The sequence below is a fragment of the Scardinius erythrophthalmus genome, assembly GCF_964197995.2.
Source record: "Scardinius erythrophthalmus genome assembly, chromosome: 17".
NCBI lineage: Eukaryota > Metazoa > Chordata > Actinopteri > Cypriniformes > Leuciscidae > Scardinius > Scardinius erythrophthalmus.
The window spans coordinates 22355218-22377489 of record NC_138237.1 but is presented as its reverse complement, the minus strand read 5'-3'; the positions used below and the strand labels follow the sequence as shown (position 1 = coordinate 22377489).

The 22272-nt window shown below is 39.1% G+C and overlaps 3 protein-coding genes across 10 annotated transcripts; all 3 read right to left on the bottom strand.

Moving 5' to 3' along the window:
* Window positions 1-1034: 1034 nt before the first annotated feature.
* On the bottom strand, window positions 1035-6262 carry timd4 (T cell immunoglobulin and mucin domain containing 4). Its single transcript, XM_081390252.1, has 7 exons — window positions 6124-6262; window positions 4663-5001; window positions 4512-4577; window positions 3758-3849; window positions 1652-1763; window positions 1506-1539; window positions 1035-1420 (listed from the first exon to the last, which is right to left on the bottom strand). The coding sequence occupies exons 1-7, from the start codon at window positions 6179-6181 to the stop codon at window positions 1339-1341; spliced, it is 783 nt and encodes a 260-aa protein (XP_081246378.1). The 5' UTR covers window positions 6182-6262; the 3' UTR covers window positions 1035-1338.
* Window positions 6263-11595: 5333 nt separating this feature from the next.
* havcr1 (hepatitis A virus cellular receptor 1) lies at window positions 11596-15792 on the bottom strand. 7 transcript variants are annotated; one of them, XM_081390549.1, is made up of 9 exons: window positions 15668-15788; window positions 15084-15425; window positions 14279-14371; window positions 13898-13984; window positions 13569-13664; window positions 13421-13473; window positions 13255-13330; window positions 13126-13162; window positions 11596-12351 (listed from the first exon to the last, which is right to left on the bottom strand). In XM_081390549.1, the coding sequence occupies exons 1-9, from the start codon at window positions 15720-15722 to the stop codon at window positions 12222-12224; spliced, it is 969 nt and encodes a 322-aa protein (XP_081246675.1). In that variant the 5' UTR covers window positions 15723-15788; the 3' UTR covers window positions 11596-12221. The 7 variants fall into 7 exon arrangements, with proteins under 7 accessions (XP_081246675.1, XP_081246674.1, XP_081246676.1 ...); XM_081390548.1 differs by having other exon boundaries at window positions 14273-14371; window positions 15668-15746; XM_081390550.1 differs by having other exon boundaries at window positions 13421-13470; window positions 15668-15746.
* A 216-nt stretch (window positions 15793-16008) lies between these two features.
* Window positions 16009-19787, bottom strand: havcr2 (hepatitis A virus cellular receptor 2). Of its 2 annotated transcripts, XM_081389909.1 has the most exons (7): window positions 19698-19783; window positions 19046-19384; window positions 18889-18957; window positions 18286-18354; window positions 18129-18178; window positions 17901-17985; window positions 16009-16599 (listed from the first exon to the last, which is right to left on the bottom strand). In XM_081389909.1, the coding sequence occupies exons 1-7, from the start codon at window positions 19738-19740 to the stop codon at window positions 16556-16558; spliced, it is 699 nt and encodes a 232-aa protein (XP_081246035.1). In that variant the 5' UTR covers window positions 19741-19783; the 3' UTR covers window positions 16009-16555. The 2 variants fall into 2 exon arrangements, with proteins under 2 accessions (XP_081246035.1, XP_081246034.1); XM_081389908.1 differs by lacking the exon at window positions 17901-17985 and having other exon boundaries at window positions 19698-19787.
* Between the last annotated feature and the right edge of the window lie 2485 nt (window positions 19788-22272).

The following is a 22272-nucleotide window of genomic DNA, read 5'->3' as shown; positions in this document are numbered from 1 at the left end:
GAGCACTTCACTTTTAATATAAATAATGTTTTATAAATAAAGACATGTCATGTGACCATTAACCATCAGAGAACCGTGAACTTAATATTATTGTTATTGACAATTTTATCATTGACCTAACTTATTAACTTAAAGTATCATGGGTACTTAAAGTAAATATAGGCTATTAGGTCAAAGAGTTTCAGCTGGCATTCCATGCAAAATGTTTTATTAAGATCTTAGTTTTTTTTAAATGTTATAATATGAATAATATGTAAGGATTATTCAATTAAATTAGTTTTAGTAATTTTACTATTAACTGAAATCTTGAAAAAAGGCTTACTTTTTTTTGAGTGTATAAAAAATGACTAAAAGCAGTTATAACGGAAATCGAAGAAAGTCTGCCATCATGTGGTGAAAAATGCTCTTACACTGCAGATCATGACTTAATGCTGTGGCACAGAGGTTGAAATTACAGTTTACTTGAATACAATTACTTGAATACAATTACTTGAATACAATTGTGCTGTTGAAAATGTTTTAGGCTACCAAATTTGGTGTTCCCGTTCAAAAAAGACCGGCCTTTTAAATTGCTTGTAAATCTCTCTTAATGCTATATTATCACCAAATATTGGATACCATATTTTTTGCCAACTTGACTTCTTTTAATTAGCACATGTTTTGAATTTCTTTTTCTTTTTGACTGATCGTAGGCCTCATTGGTCTGAGCTGCACCTCAGTGTTTGAGTGGAAAAAACTGAGGTGCATAAGTTCAGACCAATGAGGCAAAATATACGATCAATTTGTTAAAAAAAATGCAAACCTGTCCTCATTGAAAGAAAACAAGTTGATAAAGATCCAATACGTGGCAATAAAATATGGTGGGATTTTTTCACCGCAAATGTAAAAAGGTCAAACTCTCCAACACCCAAACCCCCACCCTCCCCAAAAAGAGATTAAAAATATACATTTTTGGAGAGGAAGTTGTTAAACCCTATGTGAGCAAAGTCAGTATGTTTAAATCTAATGCGACAACAGCCAACAAACAAATGAATCAATAGTAAAAATTCCAGATTTATTTTTTTAAATGAAATGTTTTATGTAAAGGAAAGAAAAAATGTGTAGACATATATTTTCTTTTTACAATTTTACAGGAGTTTTCATACTCAAAGGGATACTCCACACAAAAATGAAAAGTTTGTCATTATCTTCTTACAAAATACACATTTTTAGAATGACATCACCAGTTCAACACATTTTTGAGTGAGCAATCCCTTTCTTAAATCAAAAACTGAACAATATTAAAGACTTGCTGGATGTGTGAATGTCTGTGTATGAGAATCAGGTGGTTTTTGTTTCCTATTCCAGGGTGTAGATGTTCTCCTCCACTGGTCTTCTTGTGCGTATTTCATATATAATGTGTCGGGGCTCCTTTGAGAAACTGAGGTTCAAAACACAGCAATCATTGTTATTACACTGCATATCAAAGAGCATCATAGTTTTCTCGAAGTGAATCACACACTTACCACCCACTGTTAAATGCCTTCCCATAAAGGCCACCTGAATCAGAATATACATATTTCTTTTCAGCTCAGATTTACATTACAACTTAACTTATTTACTATAGAAATGTCATTAAACAAATGTCCAGTAGATTCATAGCCATACGTACGTTTGAAGGTCAAAAAGGCCAGTGCGCCCAAGAGGAGCAGTAGCAGACTGAGAGACAGAGACAGGACGGGGATGTTTATCTGTAGTGTGATCCGAGAGATCGGCTCTTCCATCTTTGAATCACAAATTCACAAGGGTCTCATCATTTTAAGATTACAATTCAGCTAAAAAAACAGCTGTCATAAAACAGATTCAGTTCCTCAAACACTTTAAATGTTGTACCTCCACCCTACTCTATATATCTATTTATATTTTCATAACATTTATTTTTGGGGATTGTAAGATTTTTTGGTCACACTTTAGTTTAGGGTCCAACTATTAAACTTTTACATAAATAAACTCCTAATTGCTTAAATAGTTGTTTATTTATTCTACTGCAAGTTTTCCATTGTGGACTTATTAATTAAAGGCTCTTTTGTTTTCATCTCCTTTGTTGTGCGCATAATTATAGCCACCACCATTACAGAATACCAGACCCTCAAACAGAGTAGTCATGGACTTACCAGCTGTCCTGCTGCTCTGCCAGGAGCAAGAGCAGAAATCCAACACCCGAGGATTCCTACAACTGGCATGCTACACACATTTTCTGGACTGCTCCCTTTACCAAATACCAAATACCAAAGCACGCCTGCCCGATGTTGGTCCTCGGGGTAACTTTAATGTGTTTGTGGAGTGGGTGCTGAATAACATATCGGCGTTCACTGCAGACAGGGAGTCCAAGCCTGCCGCGATGCAGGAGCCAGTTAAGAGGACTGAGCAAACCATTGCCCCGCAGCATTTGAGAGAGTCTGACCCCCGGAGAGTCTGACCTCTGCGTTATTACTTGAGGATTTGGAAGAGGATATTTCCCTATGTCTCTTGTTCCCGCTGGTCCTGTCCAGAACAAAGTCTTCCCACCCAGCCTCCCTCTCATGCCTCCTCTTCCTAAATCAGCCAGTCCATCAGCTCCACCTCTGCTGGTTCCCTTCAGCCCCTCGACTCCTCCTCAAACGGCACTCTTTTTTGTGGATCTTCCTTGGGTCTTCAGGTCTCCAGCTTCGCCCAGCCAAGAGGATCCCCTGGCTCCACTTCCAGCCACTGATCCCATCACTCCACCTCGGTCTGTCGACCCTTTTGGCTTCGCCTTGGCTCCACGAGAGACCATTGTCCTTACGGCTCCACCGGGCTCCCTCGTACCTCTGGCTACGCCTTGGTTAGATGTCGCTCTTCCGAGCCGCCTGCTGCGCTCCGTCTCTCCACCCCTTTGGCGCCTTCCCTGTGGCTCCATCTTATACCTCAGTCCCACCGGCTCCGCCTCAGTCCTCTGGTTCCTCCTCGAATGCTCCGCCTCGGCCTCCAGAGCCATCGATGTCGCCTCAGTCATCCCTCTGGTGTCGTCAGCCATCATGGCTACTCCGCTGTGGGCTATCGACCTGGCTGTGTTCTGGGTCACTGCATGGCTACTCTTGATCCTGGCTCCTCCCACTGTCATCGCCATCTTGGTTTCACCCACCACCACCTCCTCTTGTTTCCTTCCCTTCACCAGCCTCTCGTCCACCTCCAAGGCCCCCACCCTCCCTCCTCATTTGGACTGTTGTCAGCACGAGGATGTGCCTTTCCGGTGGGGGGCGTATTGTCACAGTTTCTGTTTAGTTTCTGTGTTCCCGTTTTTCTCAGTTCCCTAGTTAGTCAACTAGGTTGTTAAATTAGTTTATCACAGCTGTTTCGGTTCTTCCTCATTGCTCCTCATTACTTTAAGCCCTGAGATTTTCTTTGTTCCCTGTCTGGGATTGACAATGTCTTAGTTAATGCGATTGGGTTTTTTCTCCTGCGATTTCCTGAGTTTTACATTGTGAATTTATTAATTAAAGGCTCTTTTGTCTTCAGCTTCTTCATTGTGCGCATCATTATAGCCACCACTGTTACAATAAATATCTTTATCTATATCTGTCAATTTTGATCGATTTAAGGCATCCTTGCTGAATAAAAGTATTAATTTATTTTAAAAAATCTGTCTCCAAACCTTTTGTGTATAGATAATTGTGTATAGAGGGACTACCATAAAAATATGTCCATATTTTTTTCATATTCATGTTTCATATACTGTGTTTGAGCACCGGTAACTCACCATAGCCCCAGAATGCACACGAGTGACATTCTGCCAGGAAATGTCAGAGAATGATGAATCTGCTCCTCTGGACTGATCTGACAGTGATGACACTATGAAATTCAGAGTGAAACACAGGAAATTGCTTTTGCTGCTAATGCCAGTTGACGCGTGAGAAACATTATCTCTACCCACAAGGGTCTGTGACATTTGAGTTGCTGCGCTATGTGGTCTCTGTTATGTTAAGGTTGTGCACAAGTAGAAATAATAACTGAAATGCAACGGTGATGCATCATATATTGTGGTTTGTCTTAGGAAAAACTTGCTTGACACTTACTGTGCAAATCAAGTATAAAGGAATTAGTCAGTCAGCAGAAATTATTTTTTAAGGCAAGTCACAGGCATTTCTATTGTTTGCTTTCCAATTTATATTCTGAAGGTTTGTACAGAGGGGTTTGTTCATTATGATTTCTATAACAATTGAATCCTAAAAATATGGTGATATTTTTGTTCTTGCTGTTGACAGTATTTAATAAATAGAGATATCCAAAATCACCCCTGTCACAACCTTTATTATGCCAACAAATTTTTAACCTGGCTTCATCTAATGTTCATATTTCTGTACTGGAGATTTATGCAAACTAGTGCATATTTAAATACATAATGCATCATTTGCATATTTGCACGTAACATTTCACATACTTTTAATTCAATACATTTGTTAAAATAACTACCCAGTTCATCTGTAGTGTCTTGCCTTAAAAATGCCCCTCACCTGTCTGTGTGTCCTGTTGTTCTGTAGTCATCTGGGTCGTGGTTGTTGGAGGCACAGTCGTTGGGGCTTCAGAAATGAACACACATGACGATTTATTCAAATATGAAGCTCTCCAAATGTTGTCCAAATTTAAAGCATCTGTATGACTTGCCTTTCATGACCCTCAATGTGTAGGACACCTTCTTATCATTGAAATATCCTTCTATGTCCACTCTACAGCAGTATTGGCCACTGTCCGCCTTCTGTATTCTTTGGATCCCGAGGTCCATTTGTCCTGACAGAACGTCTCCAATGAGCTTGTACCTGTCGGAGACTTTGGAGATGACGCCGTACTCATCAGTTTGGACAATGATGTCATTGCACCAGAACGTTCCACAATCCCGTCCCCAGCAGACGTGGCTGAGGCCATGGTGCTTCACTGAGTAATGACATGGCAAAATCACCGTGCTGCCCTCCGTCACGTGAAACGCCAACACGGAGCACCTGCCAACTGCACGGTACAAAAATAAGCAACATTTTAAAGGCTCCTTTAGATACATACATTGTATTAGTGCATTGGAAATCAACCTCTTTGACTTCAAGGCATGGTCCTTGTGGTCCATGGTCCACAACAAACTCATCATTTCTACCCAATAATATATTTAGAGTTTGGCATAAGTAGAAGAAAGATGTACATTCATTATAAAAATAACCAAATATTAAGAAATTTCTTGATTTTCTGTTGTTTTAGTGGTTGTTTTGTCATATTCTAAAAGAAGTTCCAAACGTAGGTTCGCGAGGAATCAGTTCAGTCCTGTCAATCATCATTCTGAGCATATTTAAGCAGCAGTCATTGCGCCATCCCAGTGACAATTCTTCCGGCATCCCTCCACCTCCCCATCTCCCCCTATATTTCTCTCACTGTGCCTCTAGTGTACCTTCATAAGGGGGTTGAGCTCGAACCGAGCCTCGGGTTTGAGCCTCCATTGAGGACAACAAGCCAAGTTCATTTACCATTAACTATTAAGACTGGATGGGCAGGCAGGCTTGTGAAATTATTTTAAGTCATCTTGAGCCCCCCTTTGAAGCTTGTATTGGGCCCCGGGCCCCTGGTTGAGAACCACTGTATTAGTGTATATAATGAAATATTTTTAAAAACATAAAAAAAAAAAGTGTAAAACCAAACTATATGAAAGTTCATTTACAAAGGAATGTTGATCCACAGTTTTATATATTGAATTAGTAAAAAATAAAATAAAAATCATGAGTATTTTTGTCTTGTTTTCCAGTAAAAATATCCTACCATCTTTAGAACAAGCAACCTCACTAGCAATTTTTTTTGTTTTCAGCATCAACCAAAAATAAACTCAAAATAAACTTCTATCTATCATAATCTAATATATAAATATATTCTATCTATCTATCTATCTATCTATCTATCTATCTATCTATCTATCTATCTATCTATCTATCTATCTATCTATCTATCTATCTATCTATCTATCTATCTATCTATCTATCTATCTATCTATCTATCTATTTTCAGTTGTTTTAGATTACTTCTGTTATAAGTTAAATCTCTAACAAAACATTATCATGCCTTTCATAATTTTATAATTTTATAGTTTCTTGCCTGAAATGGTGAGGAGGAGGATCCAGCGAAGGACTGATAACTGGGGAGGAGCAGCCATTCCAGTGTGGTGTTTAGGCAACACTGCCTTGTGCTGGGCGGCACCAGGGATATGCAGAGGAGGACATGTGAAAGAGTGACTGTGTTCTCCAGCTCTGCGCCTGTGACATCTCCAAGAAGGACAGGGCCCCTGACCCATCTGCAGTCCTCATCTGGAGGTGGAGTCGTGCAGCAAAGAATAGGGCCATTGTGTGATGGAGATTTATCTGGATATCTAATGTTGCTTGTAAACAGGCTCCATGAATGAGTCGGTGGGCCTGCACACAGCACACGCCATGTCCATGATGGCACGTGTGTTTGCTATTGTTGGTAAACAAAGTGGCACAAAGTGTTCATGCAGTCACAGCTGGCGGATTAAGTTAACCAGCTTATTCTTCATCAGACTTGAGGAACTGGCTGAATTATAGAACAAACATGGACAGTATGAGTGAGAATATTCAGCTGGAACAGCTAGAAGACTGTTCGGGTATTTATATAGAATAGTAGGCTACTTAAAATTGTAAAATATAATGATTTTGTGATGTTGCAACTGGATAGCTCATTATTCATTAGGCTAATAATACAATGTCCTTACAGAATATCTCTGGCCTCATAGCCTACCAAGGCTGCATCCGAAATCGCATATTTCTGTAGGTAGGCGAAAAACTGTATGTGACAAAAGAAGTTTGTCCAAATTCACAGTTGCCTACACATGAAAGAGAAATTCTGAAGTGCATACGATTGACACTTTACTATCCCATGAGGCCACAGGAGAGTATTAGTGAATGGTAGTGAAGCGACACAGCTGACGCTGGTAGGTCACATGATAATGAACATTGCGAATGTAAGTCCAGATTACATTCATAAACTACTCACACTCATATTATATAGAACTTACTTTTTTAGCGGTCGTGAAGTAATTACTTATTCCTACTCGAGAGAGTATGTGATTTCGGATTTCGGCTGTCAAAGTGCGCGCGCTTGTGATACACCATCAACTTTTGTGCTGGCAGGCCCAAGAAAAAAAAGACAAGACAAATAAAAAATTACCAAAACCTTTGTTTTAGTTGAATAAAAAAGAGGAGACAAAATATTACAGACTGTTTTAACAAGCCTCCATGAGCTTTCATTTTGCGTTTGTCTGATGTTTGTCCTTTTCTCTTTAAAAGGATACATTTACTGTCCGTTGTTTTACTTGCGTGCTTCGTGGCGCTCTCGTGAACTCACATACCAGCCAACATGTATATGTGGGCCCCACATGGTTTATGCTTGGGCTACGTGGGTACCAAGTGGGTATGGCCCCAAAACGGGCATCTTATCTGGGGCCCACTTGGATCAGCTAAGTAGGTCCCACATGGGCAAAAACAGGTGGGCTCCTTATGTGGGTCCTAGTTGGGTCACTAATGGGAAATGAGTGCATGGGCTCAAAATGGGCAACACAAATGGGGCCCACTTAGGTTTATCAAATGGGTTAGACATTGGCAAACACAATCAGTCCCATATAGGCTGCCTACATGGGCCCAAGGTAGTACCCACATAGGTAATCTCTATATGGATTATGAATGGGAAAAAGATATGGGGCTCACTTTGATAAACCATATGGGTCAGACATGGGCAAACACAGTCAGTCCTATATAGGCTGCCTACATGGGCCCAAGGTAGTACCCACATAGGTAATCTCTATATGCATTTTGAATGGGGAAATACATATGGGGCCCGCTTGGCCAAATCATATGGGTCAGACATGGGCAAACATAGTCAGTCCTATATAGGCTGCCTACATGGGCCCAAGGTAGTACCCACATAGGTAATCTCTATATGCATTTTGAATGGGGAAATACATATGGGGCCCGCTTGGCCAAATCATATGGGTCAGACATGGGCAAACACAATCAATCCTATATAGGCTGCCTACAAGAGCCCAAGGTAGTACCCGAATAGGTAATCTCTAAATGGGTTATGGATGGGAAAAACACAAATGAGGCCCACTTTGATAAACCAAATGGGTCAGACAAGGGCAAACACAATCAGTCCCATTTGCCTACATGGGCCCAATGTAGTACCCACATGGTAATCTCTATATGGGTTATGAATGGGAAAAACATATGGGGCCCACTTTGATAAACCATTTGGGTCAGACATGGGCAAACACAAACAGTCCCATCCCAGGCTGCCTACATGGGCCCAATGTAGTTCCCACATAACTAATCTCTATATTGGCCCTGAATGGGGAAATACATACAAGTTGACCATGGAATATTTAGTAGTGAGGAAATTTCACAAATGGACTTATTACACAGGTGGAAACCTGGTACCACACTTGAATTCACTGAGCTCCTGAAAGCGACCTATTCTTTCACAAATGTTTGTAGAATCAGTTTGCCTAGGTGCTTGATTTTATACACCTGTGGCCATGGAAGTGATTGAAACACCCGAATTCAATGATTTGGAGGAGTGTCCCAATACTTATAGGGCAACATAGTGTATGTTGTTACAGTATAGGCCATGGCTCTTCAAATCCAGTCCTGGAGTGTTGGTGTTCAGCAGACATTAGTTCCAACCCTAATCAATGACATTAAATATTCAAAGTGTCAACTTTTAGTGGTCTGATTTTGTGTTACTGCAAAATGCTTATCTCCACATTTTAAAATCTATACAGATGTTTCAAAATATCCAGAAAATGGTGACTGTACAATATGAAGAACGGGTTACAGAAGCTATCAAATTCTGTCTATCAAAATAATGGAATTATAATGGCTTAGAGATGGGTAGAAGAAATCAAACCCTAGCAACAGCCATATCATGCCCTTATTCAATTGAGATACTACAGAGTTTCCAGGTCAGTCGGTTATGACAATGTAATTCTAGAGATTTTGAATATTGGGGTTAGGGTTAGGGTTTAGATTATTGAAAGGGACACATCAGTTCATGCCATGAGTTTGAGTAAGAAAAATATCCATATTTAAAACTTTATGAAGTAAAATAATTAGCTACATGCGTATAAAGCGCAACTTGTGACTTCAGAAGTAGCGTAGTGCATCATGGCGTAGCGTAAATATCAGCAGTACGTTGCATTACTTGCATAAGTTGCGCTTTACCCTTAAGTGAAATCCGTATGTTTGTTTGCCCGGAAGCTAGTTATTTTACTTTATAAAGTTTTAAATATGAATATTTTTCGTACACAAACTCAGGCTTTGCTTCAGAAGGCCTTTATTAACCCCCCGGAGCCGTGTAGAGTTCTTATATAATGAATAGATGCACTTTTTTGAGCTTCAATCTGATGGTTGCAATCCACTGCCATTATGAAGCTTGGAAGTGTCAATGTGTTTATTAATATAACTCTGATTGTATTCGTCTGAAAGAAGAAAGTCATATACACCTAGGATGGCTTGAGGGTGAGTAAATCATGGGCTAATTTTCATTTTTGTAAACTACACTTACACATTAATTACACTTAATTCAGAATCCTAACTACAGATAGTGTTAAAGCACTATCTGTAGTTAGGATTCTGAATTAAGTGTAATGTTTCTCTACATATCAGAAATATACAGAGCCACATATATTATCAGAAATTAGAGCTGCAATTGTTGAAAAGGTTTTGATCTCGATTCAAATACCCACGCAATATTTTCCTAAAGACACCGATTTGTCTTAAACCTTTGTCAAGTAAGATCACAGTGAACATTTATATCTGCGTTGGCACTGTCAGTAGCCACATTTACATGGAAATGTTTTGTTTCTATCAGAATGAAATCATGATTGATGAATCTGAACATAGTTTTTACATGAATGGTATGTCATTGGGTTGATGTGCATTTATAAGTCACAAGCTTCAAATCTGATTTAATCTTTTGATGTGCACGCACTGCACGAATATGCAGTTTCCTGCTGTTGTCACAAACTAACCATCCTCCGTTGTTTTAAAAAGCAGACTTATATTTACCTATTTCAGATCCTTAGGAGACGAGGAGCACACAAAGCTTTGCCGTGCTGCTTATATTAATCAAGCAGTAAAAAAATGATGCCCATAACAAGGCATCTGCAGATGAGAGTCCGAAGCAAGCACTTGTTGGACAACGTTGTCCTGCACCACTTCACAGAATGATGAGTGGGAAGATCTTAGATTGACTCAACAGTCATTTATTTTATTCTTATATAATATTACAACAACATCAGCTCGTAATTCAAATGATCACAGAAGTACTGAGATAAAAGTTTATACTCTCAAAATAGTCTGGGACAAGAGATTGAGGAGGACAGTGTCCAGAATGCACATATTACTGTGTGCAGTGTAAGCTGTACTTATAAATAGTTGCTGCTTCTTCTGACTGTCCCCAATTTATTTCCTGTTCAAATGTTCAAAGCTTTCACTAAAGACTGGGTCAAATACAGGTTAAAAGTATGTATTTTAACAATTAGGTATAACGTTAAAGAAATACTCTTTAATCTGACATAAATCTGCTTCTTTAAATATTGTCTCTAGAATTTCGGAATATAGCATAATATGATGGGTAATTTCAATAAAACTGAAATTTGAAAAGATTTCAATCTCACTGTGTGCTCTAATGCTTTAAAACTTGTTTGTGTGGTGCTACACATATAGATGGAACCCAGATGATCCCTAGTTGGGCCACATGCATATGATTCCTAGTTGGGCCCCACCTAAAGCCCTGTGAAATCCTGCATAAAACCGAAATGAGTAAGTTGCTGGGGCCAACATGGAACCAAACCCACTAACCTTGTACCCACAAAAAAACTAAAGCTGGGGCCAAGATGGGCCTTGTGCGTGTAGCCCAGTTGGGGCCCACCTGTTTATAAGTGCCATCCTATATGAAATCCATGTGGCCAGTTGGCATGGGGCCATTATGGAACCCACGGACAATCCCATACAGAGCCCATTTTTCAGCCCATTTCAAACCCACATGGGCCCCACATATAAATGTCGACTGGGTTAAAGCTGGGACAGAGATGGGTCTTGTGCATGTTGCCCACTTAGGTCACACCTAGTACCAAGTGCAATCCTACATGAAATCCATCTGGGCAATTAACATGGGGCCGTTATGGAACCTGCAAACAATCATACATGGGGCCCATTTTGGGGCCCAAATGTTGGCTGACGTCAGAGACCCACACTAAGAAAATAAATATTTGAATAAAGTCGATTTTTTTGTTTGTTTGTTTGCGCACAATAAGTATTCTCGTCGCTTGATAAACTTAAGGTTGAGCCACTGTAGTCACTTGGACTATTTTAACGATGTTTTTACTAACTTTTCTGGTCCGGCAGAATTAAATTAGGAGTAATTAAATTAAATTAATTAAAAGGAGTGAGACAGCTCTCAGATTTCATCAAAAATATCTTAAATTATGTTCCCAAGATGAACGAAAGTCTTGGAACAACATGAGGGTGAGTAATTACTGACAGAATTTTCATTTTTGGGTGAACCAGGGTTACATTTGTAACCAAGATGTTTTTTTTTATTATTATAATAAAAATAATACAAAAATAAGCAAGCATATATACTCTACTTATTCCAAAATGATGTTACAACTATCTTCCTTGTTGTGTACACGCACTGCGAGAATACCTGTACAACATTAATTACTCAGAAGTGTGAGTTTGTTTTTAGTTGTTATGGAGGAAGGAAGTTTCCTAGGTGTGGCCTATGAGTGTCATAAGAGTTGTGAACCAGTTTGGAGGGGTAATATGAATTACATTTTCATGACCTTCTTTACAACATAGGCCTTGTTTCTATTGAATTAAGTTTTATGATCTTTCTGAACCCACATTGGCACTTCTAGAGCCCTGAATTGGCATAAGCTTGTGTAGCCTGGTAATATGAAGAATATGAGAAAAGTACAGCACCAAAACACATTTGTGGTAAATTAATCATTTAAAATTTAATATCAGATTAGTTTTAATAATGATATAGTGTTAGCCTCTAGAAGTCAGAGAAAAGATAGTCCAGCAATAGCTGTCACATTATTACAAACAATACAACAGAAAACAGACTCCACACTGATCAACTTAAACGTTAATAGTAAATGTGAATTTGCTGAGATATTAATGCCACTGTTCATATTCATTTTCAGGTTGTATCTGATAGATGTTTTCCGTAGCCATCTCTCTGTTGTACAGGCCCACACTGCTGCCAGTGTTACTGTAGATGGCAGAGTTCTCAGAGCTCAGGGTTCTGAGGGAGAGAAAAATGATAAGAAACATCTTGCATAATGAATATCGATGCCCATGATATGATCAGGCCTCAATACAAACATAAAATGTGACCTAATGGAGGGATATTCTTTGATGCTGACTATGGTATGTGTTGCATTCTTCATATCATTTATTTTTTTATTATAACATACACAATAGTATTGCCTAAATAATTAAGATAGACTACTGTACAAAAGTCTGGCTTCAGTCTACCAAGGCTTCATTTAATTGATCAAAAACAGTAATATTATGAAATATTATTACAAATTAAAATAACTGTTTTTATGTTCGAATATATTTTAAAATGCAGTCTTCAGTGTCACATGAATGTCTCAAGAAACATTTTTTTTTAAAATTACCAATATTGAAAACAGTTGTGCTGTTAATATCTTTGTGGAAGCCACGATACTTCCCCCAGGATTCTTTTATGAATAAGTTTAAAAGAACAGCATTTATTCAAAATTGTATTTGTCATGACATAAAATGTTTTTGTAACAATGTAAACGTGCTACTGCCACTTTTAATTGGTTTAATGGGTCCTTGCTGAATAAAAGTATAAAAAAAAATGTACTGAACCCAAACTTGTGAACACTATTGTGGGAACATTTTAGCATTTGGTCAGCATAATGCAAACTGTAAATTCCTATTTCAGTCTATTATTTTAAACATCTGTTTTAAAATCAATATAATTTTGGAATTCATGTTTTTAATCATTCTAATTTAAGCATAAATAGCACTTGAAGGAGTGACTTACATGTCTAACGCAGCTCTGGATTTCTTCTTTTGCTTCCCTGAAAATAGAAAACGACAATTTCATTTTATAAATAAACGCGACGAGTTTTGCAGTTAAATTTTAAAGTGTGAAGTGCAAGTTTGGACTCACATAACAGAAAGCCAGCAATGACTACCAAAGCCAACAGTATCAGGAGAATAGGCACAATAACTGCAGATGCATTTACCTTTAAGAACAAATCAGTATTAGGATATCAAGTCATCATTGTTTCAAACAGTAAAACATGTAAGGCTTCCTGCTATCGTGAAATACTCACACTCTCCTTGTGTTCCACAGAGGATGAATTAGGATACTTAACTGAGGTTTCTGCTTTATAACAAAAAGCACAATCAGCATATTTGCAAATACAATATGTTGCAATATAAAACAATTAAAAAGAGCACAGATCATCAGCTGTGTTATACCGGATGTTGTGCTGGAGTTCCACAGTCCAGTAGTGCTGCTCACGGGAGCATTTGAAGAACTGACGAATGAAGAAGTCTCGTGTGTTTTTTTCCTGTCTAATAAAAAAAAGGATAATGTCAAATAATGTTTCTACACTAACAATTTAAATGTCTTTAAATAAAGCAGAGATCTTTAATGACTAAATATTTGTAAAATATGCAAGCGCCAAAATCTCACCACTTGGTCATTATTAGCAATGCTAAATTATAGATACTGAAATGTTTTTATTGTAAATGAACATTTTGCTTCAGTCATTATAGATTCACTGCCAGGGTTAAAATCATAATACCTCCTGATGTTTCAGTGGTCTGTGATTCAGGGGTTATAAGCCCAGAACTAGTGGTTACCAAAGGCTCTTGTGTGGTCGGACCAGGTGCTTTGAAACAGGATGTAGAATTTTCCTTTTTTAATGTTCAAACTCTCACATGAGCACGAGCTATCAGAAAACTGCTGAAAGTACTGACTTTACACAGAACTGATCTCATCTGTGATGACTGAATGATGGCAAATAATGTCAAACTCGTCACCATCACCAAAAATACTTACTTTTTCAGACTTGATTATCAGTACTGATTTGGTTTTGTCTGGTATGTTTTCATGATTCGGCCATCACAGATTCACAAAGACAGTATAAATTCATAGATATTCACATAGAAACACACACAAGTACCCTCTGTCATGACAGTGGTGAATACTCCTGTGATTTCATGCTCAGATGTGCTGCTCGACAGGGATGTAGTTTCCCATGTTGTTGGAATAAGTGCTTTGAAGAAAGTGCATTTCAATGCAAAACTGTACTACTTTTTAAAATATCAACAAAATTATTATTTTTTGTTTTGTTTTTAAATCTGCACTACCATTCAAAAGTTTGGAGTGAGTAAGATTTTCTAAGAAGTCCCGAGACATTTATCAGATTCATACTGTAAAAACAGTAATATTGTGAAATATTACAATTTAAAATAAATGGTTTTATTTTATTTAAATTTTACTTTAATATATTTAAAATAAGTTTTATTCCTGCAAAGCTGGATTATCATTAGTTTTCAGTGTAAAAAAAAAAAAAAAAAAGTTGCTTCCTTAAAGTTTTTAAATACAATCAACTTGGACGTTTAAGTCATTTCAACTTAAATTACACGAATCTGACTTTAAAAAGTGAGTTGAATCTTGTAATTTATAAAAAAGTAGAAAATTGCCTTACTTATTTTGATGAGTTAAAGCAATGTAAAAACACATGTTGTCATAACTTATTGATCATATATTTTTACAGTGTGATCCTTCAGAAATCATTTGCCGCTCACAAATTTTTTGACAGCATTTGTTAGCAATTTTTTGCAACAATTAAATATCTTTACTATCACAAAAAGTATTTTACTTTTTTACTTTTATTCCTTTATTTTAAAAAATCTTACTGACCCCAAACCTAACCAAAAAACAAAACAACATTTGAAGTGAGTAGGCATTATGGGTTTTCTTACCGTCATCAACAATCAAATGAACGTAATAAAACTTGTCATTAAACAATCCAGGAACATGTATGCGGCATCCATATTTGCCAGAGTCTTTCTTTTGAATGTAAAGGATTGTCAGAGACACGTCTCCATGCGATATTTCTCCCTCCAGCAGGTATCTGTTAGATGTTTTCCTCACCACTTTATCCCCATCGCTTCCAATAATTTCATCACCACAACCCATTGAGGGAATGTCTCCTCTTATCCAGCATATTTCACATTTTCCATGGTATTTGCTGTCATACTTGCATGGCAAAGTGACGGTCTCACCCTCGAAACTCTGTACGATGACGTCGCTGCATTTACAAACTGAGAGAGAGAGTGACTTTATTTAAAAAAACCTTGAATTTGAAATTTAGATCATAAAATGATCCAAATTATTGTAGATAAATAATCTTAAGGGTTACTGCAAAATGAAATACTACATAAAACATAATATTTTAAAATATCAAATAAAAAAATATTAAAATATGTATATAGGCCTATTACATTTTACTCTTTGCCACAAATTACTGATTGTAAGCACATCTCAATATAAATGTGAAACTCACTCGTCAGATAACAAATAATCCAGGATGTAAAGAACCAGCTGTTAAGTTCAGTCATGATGGAAAGGTCACTGTCCCTGAAGACAATGCTCCAGACTACCTCATCTCTCTTCTTACATTGTTTCCGTTTACACGGAAGTCACCATGCACATGACACCTTAAATGTGCAAGCTGACTTCTTTTTAAAGTTTCACTTCTATATGTGGCCTACTACACTGTGGTCAGCTTCAAAAAACCAAAAGAGAGATTTGTTAGAACTGAGAACCTATTAACATGTACCGCAAAATCACAAAACACACACTTCTACAAAAAATCACATGTGAGTTTTTTTATATTTTTTTATTAATGTATAAGTGTTTGTACATCATTGGAACTTTTAGGTTGATATGTTTGATGCGACTGCGGTGAACACTAGAGGCCGCTACTGTTGTGTGATAAATCAGATTCCGTTTCCAAACAAATGCTCAAAACTTTAAGCCCACGTGGAGTTTGGACAAAGAAACATTCAGTAATTGATTTTTGAGAAGGAGACGCATGACATATGATTTGAATTATATTTTGTAAGATTTTTACAAAAATACTTGGCAAATGAAGACACAGGCTACAAACATTACAATTAAAAAAGTAAAACAACAACAACGACAACATTATGTAAATTTAGTTATCTCAAAATTAGATTAATAATCAATCAATTATTTTATAACAGGCTATAAATGCTAGCCACTGAGAACAACCCCCCCCCCCCAAAAAAAGGCACTGAGAACAACACAATACAATACAAAAAAAAAAAAAAAGTCCACGTCACCACACGTGGTCATAGTGACCTCGAATCTGACTATCACACCATATACGTCTGTGGTTATTGTTGGGCTGGGAAGATTTGGCAGATTTTTAACTTCCCCTGCTGCTGGTGCGTTCTCTGGAGCGCCGCAGTCCTGAGGGCAGAGCGTTCAAATGGATGTGTTAATGCACAGTAAGCAAAACAGGCCATGAGTCACCTCTTTCACTTCCACTCAGCAATGGAGACACATTCTGAGAGCCAAATTTAATGCTCTGCAGCACGAGAAGTCACAGAAGTTTCCACACAGCCATATGCAACGAGCAAGCGTTCTTGCTCATGCATTATCTTGATGAACATCTTCTTGTTCATGCATTAAATAAAATGCTCAGAGTACACTTTTCAGACCATATAATGTTGGGTAAAGGCTTATTTGGGTGAATGTGACAACCTGCCAAGATATTCACTCCAATATATATATATATATATACAATAAGTAAAAATTTACTTAAAATTAAAATTTTAATTTCCAATGTGAGTTCACGCTGCTCCCGTGTCAACACATGGTGCTCTAATTAACACGTGTTGGAGATTGATATTTTGTAAATTAAGTGGTTAAACCACTGGAGTCACATGGACTACTTTAATGATGTCTTTACTGAGGCTTGAAACTGGTAGTTGCGTAGACTGTCAATGGACGGACAGAAATCTCTCAGATTTCATCAAAAATATCTTCATTTGTGTTCCGAAGATGAACGAAAGTCTTACAGGTTTGGAACGACATTATAGGGTGAGTAATTAATGACATAATTTTCATTTTTTGGGGTGAACTATCCCTTTAACAAAATATATTGCAAGAAAATTAATGAATTGTTTAAATTTGTACAATACAGTTGCTAAGATTTGCTGTACTGCATCTAATTTAAGTTTATGTGGAATTAAAAAGATAATGTATTACAGTTTAATTACATTGAGAATCACCACTGAGACCAAACAAAAACCTTAATAAAAAGTCAGGCCTGACTTCACACACAGGGCTTAGATTAAGCCATGATTAGGCCTTAGTTCAAATTAGGACATTAATTAGCTTTTATTAACATGCTTTAGAGAAAAAAAAAAAGCAATACTGGTGTGCATCTTGAGACAAAACAATGGACATATTTTAAGATATGTTAGTTTAAGTCCCCATCTCAAACATGCATTTTAGTCTGGGATAAGCCTTGTCTGTGAATCCAGGGGTTCATATTTTATAACACATTATAATAAGAATTCCAAGCTAAAATATGTCACATTGGAAAACAAACTTCATTTTCTTAATGCAAACTTTTTTTTTACAATGAATTTAGAATGAAATGCGATCTGAACATGTTCATTAGAGGTTTCACCCATTTATGCTACAATTGTTTAATATTTCTCCAGATCTAGACCATTAGATTAATTACTTGCTAATCTACTTACGGAACAGAATTGCGATGATTAAACCCGGGATGAAGACAATGGCTCCCACTCTTACAGTATTAATGACAAATGCTTCCATTGCTTCCTAAAATGACACACCAAGTATGTAATGAGTGAAACACCTTAATCATGTCCAAAACAAATCAAATCAAGATGCATATACATTTACATAGATTACTAACAACACATTGAAGCCAAAATATAGACTGACAGCAATGATTGCAATACCTCAGTATGGACCACTGCAACGGGTTCATCTATGTAGATGCCAGTAATATCTGAAATAAATAAATAAATATGTTTACATTTCCTCTTGACAGATATTGGCTCATATTTCTGAATCACTTTCAATGTTGATTAAGTGTGGTCATGATTATATTCATACCTGCAGTTATCTTTTCTGATGTGATATACAGCTCAGTAACGAGTGTGGTTGGGTCTGATGCATGGTATACTGTGTGTGAAACAAAAATGGTTAGTCAGGGTTATTTGATCTCATATGAACTATTATGGGAATTCCTATAATATACATTATGATTAATAATACGATAAATCAATGCATTGGCTAATAATGAATTATTGAAATTAATGAATGAAAAAGGACAAAAAATATTTTCATTAACAATAAAATAAGTTAAAATACAGTAAAAACAGTTGGAGTTAAACAGTTGAAATTAAACAGATTTTTTTATGACTAGAGTGTTCAAAAGAACAGCATTTAGAAAATAGAAATATTTTGTAATATAAATGTCTTTACTGTCACTTTATATCAATTTAATGCATGCTTGCTGCATAATATTATGAAGTTCTTTGTCAGGTTGTCAGGCAACCTGTCTATGTTTATCATATCCTTGGATGTACGACCTCTGACATCAGCAACAAAAGAAGCAGTTCTACAATTTGCATGTTAAAACGCTAGATGCATTACCATTGTTTTACCCTGCTCAGAACAGAGCTGTGACACACTTATTATTGAAAGGTTTAATACCTTGCTTTTCCTGCTTTGCCGTTGTAGAGACCAGTTGTGTTTCTAAGGTGACTCTCTTTGGATCCAGACCTTTTATGGAAGAACAGAAATACTATACCTCATCATGTCTGAGCATAACAACATTGATAAAAAAAGATGAAATTGAGTGGTTACTCACCATTGCTGATAAACAGATAAACACTGTGACTAATGTCATTGAAAAGTCCAGGTATCTCGATACGGCACACGTACAACCCAGCATCCCTATTTTGAGCAACCCTTATGGTAAGTGAAACATCTCCTCGGTCGAGTCCACTGACCAAGCTGAATCTATGTGACTCTCTGTAGTTCACTTGCAAGCCGTCGGAGGAGATAACAGTGTTCTCACAGTGGAACCATGACTGATGTCGCCCCCAACAAACGTTCAATAGGCCATTGGCGTTAATGTCGTATTTACATGGAAGAGTAACTGTATCCCCAACCTGTCCAAACACCAGTTTTGATGATTCGCTGCAGGCTACAACACAAAAACAGAGAGAAGTATCAACACTTGTTAATTACATAAGATAACAAATTATTAGATTCCTCATGCATTTCACACATTTTTTCCCCTTATAAAAGGCATAACTTTCACTATGAAAGCAACATATCAAACTAATCAAACTTGAAGTGAATCCACTTCAAGTACAAGATACATAAGAAACAAAACTGTAAAAGAGAGGTAAAACAAGACAAAAAGATACTGATATTTTTGCACTGCACAGGATTGAAATATAGTACACAGTATTGCACATTATAACACTACTGATAGAAGTATTATTTGTACTTACTTGCTACATGTATACTTGTTGAGATAAATAGAAAAACAATCATTTTCTTTGCTGTGGTACACTCAGTAAGTCTCTAATTCATGTGTGAATGGCTCATATACTAAAAATACAACTTCTCTTTTCCATGACGGCTGTTCGCCAATGGGAATAACTCAAGAAGCAAGAATTAAATCAGTAAAAGGCATGTTACAAAAGATTTCAAATAAATGATTGACCAAATAAGAAACTACAAACTTTTAAGAGATATACTGGGAAATAATAGTATTTTTAATGATAAAAGATGTAACTTAAGTATTATTTAAAACCTGTTGGGAACTTCCATGTGTCATGGGTGGTTGCAGGAAGGCAGACCGAGACGAAGCTATATTTCCAAGAACAAAGGTTTAATGTAATTAAAATACAGGACAGCAGAACAGGTAAATAGCTACACTAAATATAACGGAGATCGGACGAAGACTGACAGAACTTAAATACAAACACAGATGGCACTGATTAACAGAACACAGATGATACAGATGATAAACTAACAGGTGATACAGCTGAACTAAATGACAGTAACCATAGAAACAAAGGAGTGGTGGGAAAAGAACAAAGGAAAACAGGAACCAATCAAAACACAAACTTAAAGTCCAAACAAGCACTGACACGTGACAGTACTCCCCCCTCCCGGTAGGCACGTCCTCACGCCGTAGATAGACAAACTGCGGAGGGAGGGAAGGGGCTCAGGGGGAGGACAAAGAGCAGGTGAAGGGCAGACAGAAGGCAGGAGGGACCGGGGCGGAGCAGGTTGTGCAGGCGGCCAGGGCGGAAGGAGGAGCCATGGTGGAGGCAGGGCAGGCGATTCCAGGGAGACGACTGACGGAGGCGGAGCAGGTGGAAGTTGAGACCCGGAAAGCAGACGAGCCCAGGCAATGCTGAGGGACATGGCGATGGGACACAGGCATGGATCCAGAAGGCCGCGGTGGAGCCAGAGCGACAGAGGACCAAGGTGGAGCTGAGGGAGTGAGAAGCCTAACGGAGCCAGAGGGACGAGGCGAAGCCAGAGGAGTGTAGTCCCAAGACGAGGGCAGGCCGACGAACGACCAAGGCGGAGCCGGAGGGAGCCTGGCAGAGCTGGTGGACTGATGGACCACGGTGGAGATGAGGGAGGTGGGAGCCAAGGTGGAGCTAATGGACCGACAGTCCTGGTCGAGGAGGCCGGAGGTGGAAACCGGGGATCCACCGACCATGATGGAACTGGAGACTGGCGACCCCACATCCCTGATGGTGGAATAAGGGTGAGCTGAGGGGCTGACAGGAAGCAGCGGAGGCGTGGATGAGGAGATTATGATGGGAGGAGGTGGGAGAGGGAGGCTGGGTGGGAGTTCAGGAACAGGCTCAGGAACAATCTCAGGCTCAGGTTCTGGAAGAGATTCAGGCACAGATTCAGGCTCAGGTTCGGGGACAGATACAGGTCTGGGAACAGGAACAGTTCTTGGGGCAGGAACAGGTCTTAGGGACAGGAACAGGCTCTGACGTGGCGGCGGCCATCCTGGCCGAGGGCTCAGGAATTTGAGGCGGTAGCCATCTTGGTTGAGGGCTCGACAGGCATGACGTGAAGAAGCTCTATAAGGGCGGTCTCTGTGGGACGAGACTCTGGAAGGGTGGTCTCTGTGGGACGAGACTCTGGAAGGGTGGTCTCTGTGGGATGAGACTCTGGAAGGGCGGTCTCTGTGGGATGAGACTCTGGAAGGGCGGTCTCTGTGGGATGAGACTCTGGAAGGGTGGTCTCTGTGGGACGAGACTCTGGAAGGGTGGTCTCTGTGGGATGAGACTCTGAAAGGGTGGTCTCTGTGGGATGAGACTCTGGAAGGGCGGTCTCTGTGGGATGAGACTCTGGAAGGGCGGTCTCTGTGGGATGAGACTCTGGAAGGGTGGTCTCTGTGGGACGAGACTCTGGAAGGGTGGTCTCTGTGGGACGAGACTCTGGAAGGGTGGTCTCTGTGGGACGAGACTCTGGAAGGGCGGTCTCTGTGGGATGAGACTCTGGAAGGGTGGTCTCTGTGGGATGAGACTCTGGAAGGGTGGTCTCTGTGGGACGAGACTCTGGAAGGGTGGTCTCTGTGGGATGAGACTCTGGAAGGGCGGTCTCTGTGGGATGAGACTCTGGAAGGGCGGTCTCTGTGGGATGAGACTCTGGAAGGGCGGTCTCTGTGGGATGAGACTCTGGAAGGGCGGTCTCGGCGGGACGAGACTCTGAAAGGGCGGTCTCTGTGGGATGAGACTCTGGAAGGGTGGTCTCTGTGGGATGAGACTCTGGAAGGGCGGTCTCTGTGGGATGAGACTCTGGAAGGGCGGTCTCTGTGGGATGAGACTCTGGAAGGGCGGTCTCGGCGGGACGAGACTCTGAAAGGGCGGTCTCTGTGGGATGAGACTCTGGAAGGGCGGTCTCTGTGGGATGAGACTCTGGAAGGGTGGTCTCTGTGGGATGAGACTCTGGAAGGGTGGTCTCTGTGGGACGAGACTCTGGAAGGGTGGTCTCTGTGGGATGAGACTCTGGAAGGGCGGTCTCTGTGGGATGAGACTCTGGAAGGGT

Bases quoted from the DNA above. Each gene is read 5' to 3' on its own strand.
- timd4 (XM_081390252.1), bottom strand. From the start codon at position 6,181: ATGGCTGCTCCTCCCCAGTTATCAGTCCTTCGCTGGATCCTCCTCCTC. The intron at 4,578-4,662 runs GCAAGTCATACA...TCATTTCTGAAG, and splicing joins CACATTGAGGGTCATGAAAG to CCCCAACGACTGTGCCTCCA. The intron at 1,540-1,651 runs GTACGTATGGCT...ATTCTGATTCAG, and splicing joins GGCCTTTTTGACCTTCAAAC to GTGGCCTTTATGGGAAGGCA.
- havcr1 (XM_081390548.1), bottom strand. From the start codon at position 15,722: ATGACTGAACTTAACAGCTGGTTCTTTACATCCTGGATTATTTGTTAT. The intron at 13,331-13,420 runs GTGAGTATTTCA...TTGTTCTTAAAG, and splicing joins CTGTGGAACACAAGGAGAGT to GTAAATGCATCTGCAGTTAT. The intron at 12,352-13,125 runs GTAAGTCACTCC...TCTCTCCCTCAG, and splicing joins TCCAGAGCTGCGTTAGACAT to AACCCTGAGCTCTGAGAACT.
- havcr2 (XM_081389908.1), bottom strand. From the start codon at position 19,740: ATGATTGTTTTTCTATTTATCTCAACAAGTATACATGTAGCAA. The intron at 19,385-19,697 runs GTAAGTACAAAT...TTTGTGTTGTAG, and splicing joins AACAAGTATACATGTAGCAA to CCTGCAGCGAATCATCAAAA. The intron at 18,958-19,045 runs GTGAGTAACCAC...CTTCCATAAAAG, and splicing joins TTATCTGTTTATCAGCAATG to GTCTGGATCCAAAGAGAGTC.